This window comes from Canis aureus, chromosome 28, assembly GCF_053574225.1.
Source record: "Canis aureus isolate CA01 chromosome 28, VMU_Caureus_v.1.0, whole genome shotgun sequence".
Lineage (NCBI taxonomy): Eukaryota > Metazoa > Chordata > Mammalia > Carnivora > Canidae > Canis > Canis aureus.
The window spans coordinates 19,410,736-19,423,038 of record NC_135638.1 but is presented as its reverse complement, the minus strand read 5'-3'; the positions used below and the strand labels follow the sequence as shown (position 1 = coordinate 19,423,038).

Genomic DNA, 12,303 nt, shown 5'->3' with positions numbered 1-12,303 from the left:
TTCAGGCACCCTTCCAGAAAAGCTGAAACAGCTAAATAAAGTTTGCACTCTGTTCAGGAGACCGGGACAAGAAGGCAATGTAGGGCCAAGACACTCTCCGTGGCATGTTGCTCAACTAGGCGCTGTTGTACTAACAATGTCCACATAGGAAAGTAAAGACGAAGCAAAATGGGTTGACCTAATTTATGACTTTTGCTTGAAAGACATGTTTTGTTGATCTGGAAGATAAATCATTGCTTTATAACGGACTGTTCTGAGTTAACTTTTCAAAGCTCTTACAAGAAAAAAAATTTTTTTTTTTTTAAGTTTTTGGTTTTAACGGTAGCTCAGAATAGAGTTTGGTAGGGAGGAGAGACCATGGGGTGAGGAGAGGAGGCTGTGAGCCCATATTCTTTTTCTCTCTTTTAAAAAGCTTTTTACTTATTCACGAGAGACACAGAGGCCAAGACGTAGGCACAGGGAGAAGCAGGCTAGCTGCGGAGAGCCTCATGTGGGACTAGATCCCGGAATCCCCGGATCATGACCTGAACCAAAGGCAGCCGCTCAACCGCTGAGCCACCCAGGGATCCCCTATTAGTTTCTTTTGTACAAAATTTTACTGTATTTTAAATTTTTATTTATGTAGTCAATATAATATATGCTCATTATAAAAAATAGATTGCAGATGTTTGTTTTTTCCACGCACTTTTACATGATCAGACTGTGTGTATATGGTTCTGGTTAACTTTCCAATTTAACGTCTCTGTAACCAAAATCTCAATAGGCATCATTTCTAATGTTTGTATAGAATTACATTGTATAAATAGATCATGATTCACTTAAGTATTTCTCTAATGTTAGACATACACCTGGTTTGAATTTTTAATTTTTTAAAAGAGATAGAGGGCAGGGGGATGGGAAGGGAATGAAAAAGACTCTTAAGCAGGCTCCACACCCAGCATGCAAAGCTGCACGTGGGGCTTGCTCTCAACACTCTGAGATCATGACCTGAGCAGAAATCAGAATTGGATACTTAGACTGAGCATCCAGGTGCCCCTACTTCATTTCCATTTTTAAATCATTTAAAGTAATACTGTGTTTAGTATCTCTGCAATACTTTTTGACCATGTTTCTGATTATTTCTTCAGAATATGAACATTTTAAAAGATTTTGATAATCTGTTGGCAAATTCTTCTTGGGAAAGGTTCTCCTAATACATGCTTTAAGCCAGTAATATATAAAAAAAATATTTAGGGTTCTTATTATACTAGCTTTACCAAAATTTTTCTTTTCTTTTTTCATCATGCCATTCTGCCCTTAAACTCACCTTAATGAAAGAAAGAGAGCTGGTGGATGGGGAGGAAAGATAGCTAAAAAACAAACAGGATATACAGTAATGGCAGTCATACATTCTCTAAGTGATAACCGGTTTGTAATTTCCCATCAACCTTCATCTTTGAAGGGAAATTCAAAAACCCATTCAAGTAGTTTATTTTCAACAAATGTCTATTAGCTACTCTCAGTGGAGGACTCTTAACCACTTTGTTTGGTGCAGTCCAATTTGAATAGATTTTTGCTCAAATAAACCAAAACATTTAAAAATGTCTCAATTTATCTTTGTAACAGTAGGAAAACACTGTACTAACAGAAAATTTTAAACATACCAATTAAATGGATAATTGATGTTTGTGGTATCAATTACACTAAACAGAAGAGTTTTTAAAATGTAAGTGGAAGATAGCTTTAAGAAAATGAAGTCACTCATAAAGAAGCAGTATAATTATTATTTTTTTTTAGATTTTATTTATTTATTCATGAAAGACACAGAGAGAGAGAGAGAGGGAGAGAGGCAGAGAGACACAGGCAGAGGGAGAAGTAGGCTTCATGCAGGGAGCCTGATGTGGGACTTGATCCTGGGGCCCTAGGACCATGCCCTGAGCCCAAGGCAGGTGCTAAACCACTGAGCCACCCAGGGATCCCCAAAGCAGTATAATTTTATCCCTTTGGATTCCCAGAAAAAAAAAAAAAAAAAAAAAAGACAGGGATTTGAATTGTCAAGGTGATACTATTTTAGACTTTTGAGTTTGATCCTTTCCTATGCCAAAAGCCTCTTGACTCAAAAGCATTCTTCTGAAATAGTAAATAAGTGTGTCAACCAGTTGGATGCTCATCCTTCAAGTCTCAGATAACGTGAAGCTTTTAGACATTCTGAGGCCAAAATAATCATGCTCTTTTTTTTTTTTTTTGGCTTCTCAAGGCTTTTGTAGATTGGTATATTTTAATTATATTAAAATAGCATTATATTTCAGCGTAGTTTTAGGTGTTTCCTCCACCGTTAGTACAGGTTTCCAATTTTGTGCGGTATCTTTATGTCCTCTGCTCCTTAGTCTTAGGCTCTCGGTACTTAACAAGTAATGAACAAACGTGTGAAGGATTCCAGAGGACCAATCTGTCAAGTATCAGCACCGCATGAACAAGTTCCAATTATTTTCTACCAACCGCACGGTTGGATTAAATCACCATTCATTTTTGTCCAAGTCGCATAAAGTATCGTTCCTCTGTGCTAATAGGTTAGAATCGTTTTCCGAAGAGAAAACGGGTTTGGAGGCCTAGAAAAATGACGCTCAGGCGCATCAGAGGCTGAACTCTGCCTTCCAGGCTCGGTCCGCCCTTGGCGCCGCGGGGCTGTCCGCCCGGACCTTGCAACTGAACGCGCGAGGCCGGGGAGGCGCGGGCAGGCCGCGGGTTCTGCGCACGCGCGGGCGGCGGCTCCGGGCCGGCGGGCCTCCGGGGGCGGGGCGTGCGCGGCGGCGGCGGCGGCGGGCCTGGGGCCTCGGGCTGCTCGGCTGCCGCGGGCCTCGCGCGGGATGCTGCTCCTGGCGCTGCGCAGCCGGCGGGCGGCGGGACTTGGGCTCGGCGGGCAGAGCACGGTACCGCGGGCGGCCGCCGCGCTGCGAGGCCTGAGGGCGGCGTCCTGGCGGGCGGCCCCCTGGCGCGGCTCCTCGAGGCCGCTTGGCGGAGGCGTGGGCTTGCGGGGAGCCTCGCCGCTCGTGGGCCGGCGGGCGCGAACGCAGGTCGGCATTCTGGGGGGCGGCGGGGCCCAGGGAGCGTCGGCCGGGGGGCTTGGGTGGGGAGCGGCCCTCCGCGGGGCTCGGGCTCGGCCTCGGCGGGAGGCCCGGGGCGCCCGCGGCTCCAGGGGGATCCATCCCCATCCCCATCCCCATCCCCATCCCCATCCCTTCGAGACCGGCCGTTTGGTGGTTTTTCCGGGCGGCTCCAGAAAGTGGTTCACAGGTGGTTGCAGACCCAGCGGGCTTGTGAGGACTCGCGCTATTTTCTGCCCCTGAGAGGAAGCCTCGGAAGGGTTGATTTGCAACGAATGGAGGGAGATGCACTGAAAGAACTCAACCTGACTTGAAGTTTTTTTTTTTTTTTTAAGTTATTTTTAGATGAGGCTATTTTAAGGAATTCCTTTGCTCCCTGGAGAAAGGAGTTGGAGATATTAATCCTCTCACTTTATTTTTTTTTAAGATTTTATTTATTTATTCATGACAGATACACACACAGAGGCAGAGACACAGGCAGAGGGAGAAGCAGGCTCCACGCAGGGAGCCCGACGTGGGACTCGATCCAGGGTCTCCAGGATCAGGCCCTGGGCCGAAGGCGGCGCTAAACTGCTGAGCCACCCGGGCTGCCGGATCCTGTCATTTTAATCTGAATAAATTGTCTCCTAATCCTGCCCTTTAAAATGTCAGAATTAGAAAGTATGGTTGAAAACGTGGAAGAAATGCCTAACATGGGAATTGGAATGTCATTAAATTTCAGCGTAAAGGGATTAGGCATACCTTTTGCATTTTGAAGGGTGTGTGCTGTGAAATTCATTTTTACACCTTATGGGAACTCTTGTTCCTGTGAAATGTGATGAAGATGTCAAGTGAAGTATTTTCTTAAGAGGAACAACAGATGCAAGGAGATGAATAGGGAAAGAGTTAACTTTCTAAAAAGACATACTAGCTATAATATAAGCGTTTTAGAAATATTAAAAACGATCTGGACTTGAAACAATTTGCGTTCCCAGTTTTTTTTTTTTTTTACATACATTAACATTTTTTTGAAAAGCTAATGCATTTAAAATTTTGACAGGAGAACAGGAGTAATGTCTTCGTTCACCACAGAATGAAGAAATTATGCCACTAAAATGTTTTACTTGTTCCAGGCCCCACTTTATCTGGGGGGGGGATGGGGGTGGGGGAAGCCTTCAGCTGGGATGCAAACCTGGGTTTTCAAACTCCAACTCAGTAGGTGACTAATGAATTAAGGACAGTGATTTTGTTAGTTGGATTTCTTGAACTTGGTAGATTATGTGGGAGAATTAAACCACCTCATATGACACGTTCTCTTACTCTTCATTATAATTTATAAAGCTTAAAAAAATTAAAAGTTGATCCTAAATGCACTTTATTATGTACTCACCTTATAACGGTCTCTGTTTCAATAGATACCTCTTTGTTGGGAAAGATGTGTTCAGTGCTTACATACAGAGCTTGAAAAATCAGAAGATGGAAGGCTGATTTATACTGGGAATCTGGCCCGAACAGTATTTGGTGGGTAATCAGAAGTGAGGGTAATTTCCTTTTAACCCCCTTTTAGTTGTAAAAATGGACCCAAGATACATTACTTCTTATTATATCATCTCTTAATTGTAAGATATGAGGCAAAGTTAGGTTATAATTTTTTTTTCTTGTGGCTTGTAAATCAAGATTAGAGGCTGAAACCTTTGCATTTTTAGGAGATTTTAGAAAGATTTTTGAAGACTGTTATGGCTTTGTGATTTTTTTTTTTAAAGATTGTATTTATTTATATGACACAGAGCACAAGCAGGGGTATCTGCAGGCAGAGGGAGAGGGAGAAGTAGGCTCCCCACTGAGCAGGGAGCCCGATAGGGGGATCAGACTTAGGACCTTGAGATAATGACCTGAGCTGAAGGCAGACACTTGACTGACTGAGCCACCCAGGTGCCCCTGACTTTGGGATCTTATGGCTAGGTGCTAAAGCTTCCCTCCCTTGGTCACTTCCCAAGATGTTTAACAACAAAATAGAACACAAAATAGTGTATATTTGTGTAATGTTTGAATATGGAGAGAGAGAGAAAAAATACGGAATTATACCCCTTAAGAGTGGTTATTTGGGGGAAGTACACATTTACTTTATATATTTATTTATTTATTTATTTATTTTTATTTTTTAAAGATTTTATTTATTTATTCATGAGAGACACACAGAGAGAGAGCGAGGCAGAGACAAAGGCAGAGGGAGAAGCAGGCTCCATGCAGAAGCCTGATGCGGGACTCGATCCCGGGACTCCAGGATCATGCCCTGGACCGAAGGCAGGTGCCAAACCGCTGAGCCACCCAGGGATCCCCACTTTATATATTTTTAAATTTGGCCATTGCAATAAACATATAATACTTTTATAATTAAATAGTGTATTTCTTTTATGTTTTTTGAGGTCACTTTAACATTTTCAAGAAACATGTTTAGTGGGTTTTCTAGGTGGTAGTACTTGAGAAGACAAAGAGTATTATTAAAAAGCTCTAAGTTTGAAGCTCTTTCCTTAGCTCTTTTTTTGTTTTTAAAAGATTTTCTTTATTTATTCATGAGAGACACACAGAGAGAGAGGCAGAGACACAGGCAGAGGGAGAAGCAGGCTCCACGCGGGGAGCCCGACATGGGACTCGATCCTGGGTCTCCAGGATCACACCCTGGGCCGAAGGCAGGTGCCAAACCGCTGAGCCACCCAGGCTGCCCTCTTTCCTTAGCTCTTAATTTGGTATTTAGTATGATTTAGTATTTAGAATAATTTATTAGGGAGGTCAGAAGAACTTAGGTATGTGCTTTGTTCAAGTTCCTGAGGTTGTATTTCATTTCAGTAATCTTAAAAGTATAACTGACATACCTGGAGTACGACTTTATAACCAAGTCGGCCACAAGATTTCACCACCTGCATTTGCATTCCTGTTTTTGATTATGCTGGTGTCTGAATCATCTAAAATTTACTCTGGAAATCTGTATGTTCTCAAGTATGTGGTGTCAAAATAAACTGTGTTAAGGATACAATTTTAGCTATATAAGACTTTGGCAAGGGAGCCCGGGTTGCTCAGCAGTTTAGTGCTGCCTTCAGCCCAGGGTGTGATCCTGGAGACCCGGGATCGAGTTCCGTATTGGGCTCCCTGCGTGGAGCCTGCTTCTCCCGCTGCCTGGTCTCTGCCTCTCTCTCTCTCTCTCTGTCTCTCATGAGTAAATAAATAAAATCTTAAAAAAAAATAAAACATTGGCAATAAGGACTGATTATAATCACTATTGAGAGGAGTTTTGAAGTTACTGGAAAAATCAATTTTGGGTGATTAGAAATGTCTTCAGGAATCAGTACATGAGTTGGCCATTGAACCTGTGCCATATCTCTGGCCTGGGATACCTGGGTTTATACCATTGAGATGTATTAACAGTGACCCCCATGATACCCTTCTTTCTGAACAGACACAGGTCCTTCAAATGTAGGGGAGACATTAATTTATTTCTTATTTCCGCTTGACTCCAGTCTGTAAAGAAGAGAATATAAATAGGAATTTTGGTGTACCTACCTATATAAATAGGATGTTATGTTTGTAGGAGAGCGTAGTTATCCATGGTATTCAAAGTTTTAGAATTATAACTTGTATAGGAATTTAATGTTTGAGTTCTTTCAATATTATGATAATTAGAAACTGTACTTTTCAGGGATCACTATTTTTTTCTATGTAGAAACTGAGGGAGAAACATTTTTTTCTATATATAACAGGTACCATTTTAGAGATTCTTTTTTTAAAGATTTTATTTATTCATGAGAGACAGAGACTGGCAGAGAAGCAGGCTCCATGCAGCGAGCTCGAAGTGGGACTCAGTCCCGGTACTCCAGGATCACGCCCTGAGCCAAAGACAGATGCTCAACCACTGAGCCACCCAGGCATCCCCCTTTTTAGAGATCTTTAAACTGCCAAATATGTACCAGTTTAAAGACATTTGAAGGGTCTTATAGTTGATAGTTTTTGTTAATTCATCAACAAATAATGACTTTGTCATAGTCTTATTTTCGGATGAGGAGAATTTGAACATGAGGAGGTGTGAAAGAAGGGCATAGGGTAGTATGAGCAAAGACATGAAGATGGGAAAGCCCAGAATATGTTTAGAAAATAGTAATTACTTCAATCCAAGCAAAATAAGGTATATGTATTAGTTTCCTCAGGCTCTTATAATACATTTCCACAAACTTGGTGACTAAAGTAACAGAATTTGTTCTGAAAGCTCATGTTTTGAAATCAGAGTATTGATAAAGGCCATACTGCCTCTGAAGGGTCTAGGAAAGAATTCCTTGCCTTTTCCAGCTTCTAGTGGCTCCCAGTAACCAGTTGTGTTCCTGGCTTATGGGGGCATAACTGCATAACTCCAATTTTTGGTTCTTACTCATGTGGCCTTCTCTGTGTGTCTGTCTTGTTCTGTCCTTATAAGGATATTCTCATTGGATTTATGGCCTACTCTATTCTAGGATGATCTCATCTCAATTTTTGATTATATACAAAGAGACTATTTCTTTTTTTTAAAAATATTTTATTTATTTATTCATGACAGATAGAGAGAGAGAGAGAGAGAGAGAGAGAGAGGCGAGACACAGGCAGAGGGAGAAGCAGGCTCCATGCAGGGAGCCTGACGTGGGACTCGATCCCAGGTCTCCAGGATCACACCCCGGGCCAAAGGCAGCACTAAACTGCTGGGCCACTGGGGCTGCCCAAAGAGACTATTTCCAAATGAGGTCACATTTGGAGGTTCTGGGTGGACATGAATTTTGGGGTACACTTTTCAACCCACCATAGTGACAAAAATCATGGGGAAAAAGTAGTTGGAAGAACTAAGGAGGCCTTTTTTTTTTTTTTTTTTTAAGATTTTATTTATTTATTCATGAAAGACAGAGAAAGGCAGAGACGTAGGCAGAAGGAGAAGCAGGCTCCAGGCAGGGAGCCTGACGTGGGACTTGATCCTGAGACTGCAGATCATGCCCTGAGCCAGGGGCAGGTGCTCAACCGCTGAGCCACCTAGGCGTCCCTAAGGAGGCTTTTATATAGGAGGCATCTTGGTCCCCATTGTATCTAGTTATATGTGTGCCAGTGTCATAGCAACTCTCTGTGGGAGGAAGGAAGGAATTATTTTAAAATTACTGATGCAAGATCATTAAGCCTTCAACCAATAGCAGTGTACAAGAGAGTATTATAGCCTCACCAGCAGAGTTTGTTGTCAAACTTTTGGTTTTTGGCAGTTTGGGGGAAAAACAATATCTCGCTGTGCTTTTAATTTCATGTTCTTATGATTGAAGTTTGTTAACATTTTATCTGTTTAAGGGCCATGTACATTTTTGGTTCAGTATGGTGTCTATATTTCTTTCGTATGTGTGGATAGGGTTCTTTTTTTAATCCAACTTTTGGCACATATTTGATATATTTTTTAAAGATTTTATTTATTTATTAGAGGATGTGCAGAGAAGCAGGAGAGGGACAGGTGGCCTCTGTCCTGAGCATGGAGCCTTATGTGGGCTCGATCTCATGACCTGAGCCAAAATCAAGAGTTGGATATTCAACCAACTGAGCCACCCAGGCACCGTCAAGATTATATCTTTATGCTAAATTTCTGTATGCAGTTAGGTTTTCTTTCTAAATTTTCCATTTTGTTCTATTGATCTATTTATTTGTGTACCAGCAGCACACCATTTTAATTATAGCATTATGTTTTAGTATCTAACTCCTCCCCCCAACCTTTTTTTTCTTCTTGTTTTTCTAAATTAGCTTTATAATCAACTTGTCTGGGATCTCAACTTGTCTATTTTCTAAACAGATGGTAAAATTATACAATCAAACTAAGAATTTTCATTTTAAGTCACTTATTTAATGTGGTAAAATATACATAACATACAATTTATGGGCAGCCCCGGTGGCTCAATGGTTTAGCGCCATCTTCAGCCCAGGGCGTGATCCTGGAGACCCGGGATCGAGTCCCACGTCAGGCTCCCTGCTTCTTTCTCTGCCTGTGTCTCTGCCTCTCTCTCTCTCTCTCATAAATAAATAAAATAAAATAAATAAAATCTTTAAAAAATAATAAAATTTACCATTTTAACCATTTTTAAATACATATTTCAGAAGTCATTGATTTTTAATCTTTTTAATGTGACAGGTAAAAAAAATTAACATTTGAATATCTTTTCTTGGTAAAGAAGTTGAATGTATTTCCCACATGTTTCTTAACCATTGGTGTTGTGTTTTTTTGGTAATTTGCTGTTTTAATCCTGGACACTTAAAAAAAAAAAATCCTGGACACTTAATCTAATTACTTAATCTAATAATGTTAGTCTTATATGTAAACATTTAATGCTAGGTATGTGGAAGTGCTTGTTAATAGTTTTATTTAGTCTGACTGAATTAATTTTCATAGTATTCATAAGGATCTTTGAGTAATATTAAATCTTTTATTGGGGAACTGAGGTGGAGGCCAGCTAACCCTAAAGCAGGTTTTCCAACCTGGAGGGGTACTGTACTGGCTAATGGTCTGGACACTAGAATCAAATTGCTTGGGTTTGAAGCCCAGTACTGCCTGCCTCTTGGTAGTTTTGTGACATTGGGCAAGTGCTTTATTTTTCTCATATGATGGTGATAATTATGGGAGTGATGGTGATAATTATATATCTGCTTCATAGTGTGTTTTTGAAGATGTTATGAATAAAATATATAAAGTATGTAAAGAACTTAACACAGAGCCTGGAAAATAATAATTACTATATATGTGTTTTGGTCTTGTTGTTTTGATGATGATATAAGAAGAAAGGTGGAAGAATTAATTGGATAGATTGATTCTTTTATAAAATTTATAAATATTAATACTCATGTTTTTTTTTTTTCCTACTTAGGTGTGAAATGTTTCTCTTATTCTACAAGTGTCATCAGTCTTGCATTACTACCATATATTTTTGCACAAAACAATATTATATTTGGAAGTCTACCTTTGCAAATATTATTTTATGGCATCATAGGAAGCTTTACGGTGATTACTCCAGCACTGCTTCACTTTGTTACGAAAGGCTATGTTGTTCGGTTGTACCATGAAGCTACAACAGACACTTACAAAGCCATTACTTATAATGTTGTGCTTTTAGAAAAAAGTACAGTGTTTCACCAGAACGACGTGAGGATTCCAGACAGCGCTCATATATTTACCACATTTTATGCTAAAACAAAATCGCTGTTAGTTAATCCAGTGCTCTTTCCAAACCCTGAAGATTATGACCATCTAATGGGTTATGACAAACCATTCACTTTTGATATGGAAGCAGACAGTGAGAAGAAACAGGTTAAAGATGAGAAATGAATCTGTTGTTTTCTAGGTTTGTGCTTAAATGTGATTTATGTTCCAATGTATGATAAAATTGCCTTTACTTTTGTTTTCTGTTAGCAACTGAAAGTAATTTGAAACTGTATCAAACAACTTTTAATTTTCAGAGAATTATGTTCCTGTATAATAAAATAAGCTATGTTTGAAAAAACAAGTAACATTCTGCCATTTGTGTTTTTAAAAAAGTATGAAAATACACTGGCATATGCATGGATAATTTTATATAATAAGTGTGGTTGTCTCTAAGCTGGGGATCGGGTGTCAGAAACAAATGAGAGTTGTTTTTCCTTTATGTTTGGATTTTTCTAAGTATAGATACGTTGCCTACATTAAAAGCTTTTTTAAAAAATTCTAGAATTATGGGAAGCAGTGTTAATCTCCCTTTGGTGCAGAACACAAGTTTTTGTTTATCTTCTCAGGCATAGTTTCCCATAATAAGGATCTCCATGTCCCGTTGAGTGTGGTAGTTACAGAAGAGATGGTGACCTAAGTAGTGATGTCTTTGGTGGCACTCTTCTCCCTTGGTGTATCCTATCAGTTGGAAAATCAGAGGCGCTAAATAGTTGGACAGTACCTTTTATAAATTCACAATCTCTGCTAATTTTATGAAGTATTGGCATTTTAAGATTTTAACCTCTAATTGTAAAATGAAAATTGGTTCTTGTGAAAGCTTTTCAGTAAGTAGCAAAAGGCTTCAGGTAATGCTATCTATATTAGTAGATAACTTATTAAGTGCCCAGCGTGTGCCAGGTACTGTGCTAGTTATCAGAGTTCTAGTTAAGAACAAAACCCCCAGTCTGTATGGAGTTGCCTAATGTCTCCTATTGTCTGCCATGGTGGTAAATCTAATCTTTATGGGTTAGCTGGGGAATGGGGAAGCACCAGAAGCATCACTAGTTCATTCACAAAGGTCAGGTCTGAAGCTGCTAGAGGCTTATAGGAGATAGCGTAAGGTAAGAAAGTGCTCCCTTTTCTGAGACCTACAGCCTTCCCTCTGCTAGAACCAGCTAGCTTGTGATCCTAGCAGAAGACAGCCTCTAAGTCTCAGAAAGATGAACAAGCTCGCGCCATCCGCATCTTCCGTTTGGGTCTCTGCCTGCCTGCTCCTTTGTCCTGTGTCTTGACAGTAATGTGTCTTGACAGTAAATGTGATTTATATCTTCCTATAAAAAATTATTCCATAATCAAATGTTCATCAAATATTAGAAAGTAGGAGCAGGAAAAAAAATCACTTAGTTCCATTCCTAAAAGAAAAAACAGCATTGTTAATATTTTAACATTTTTTTCCAAGGGTCACTTCATAACTTGTTTTGAGTGTACCATATCTCTTTAAATGTCCTGTATCCATATACCCATTTTTGTCACCTGTGTGGTGGAGTGAAAAAACCTATTTTTATTTGTATCAGAATAATTCAGAATACAACTTAGTTGTTTAAGGAAAATTAAAAAGCTTAGAATATAAGATGACTTCTCAAGTACATCATCTGGAGTGATACCAAGAAGTAGAAAAGGAACAGCATGTGTAGAATATGATTCATCACTGCAATAAGTCAGCAGAAACCATTCAGGCCAAGGTGAGGAGGAGAAATTTACACATCTCTGTCACTTTACTACTTTCACCACAGGTGGAGTAATCTTGGAAAGGTTGGGGAAGTGAGAAGTCTCTCACTATCTAAAGGAAGGGCATTGAGTCAGTTTTGAGTCTCGAAAGGCAGGGTGATTTTGGCTTATCATCTGAGTTACATCATGTAATATACTGATTGATAATATGTTTTGCAATCTCTTTTCTCAACGTCAATTTCATTATCCTGAAAGACTTCTGCTTTTGGAAGCAGAAGTAACAAAATGGCCATTAGG

At 39.9% G+C, this 12,303-nt stretch overlaps 1 protein-coding gene across 1 annotated transcript; it reads left to right on the top strand.

Moving 5' to 3' along the window:
- Positions 1-2,448: 2,448 nt before the first annotated feature.
- On the top strand, positions 2,449-10,600 carry TMEM70 (transmembrane protein 70). Its single transcript, XM_077876128.1, has 4 exons — positions 2,449-2,578; positions 2,638-3,053; positions 4,478-4,583; positions 9,965-10,600. The coding sequence occupies exons 1-4, from the start codon at positions 2,449-2,451 to the stop codon at positions 10,420-10,422; spliced, it is 1,110 nt and encodes a 369-aa protein (XP_077732254.1). The 3' UTR covers positions 10,423-10,600.
- Positions 10,601-12,303: the final 1,703 nt, after the last annotated feature.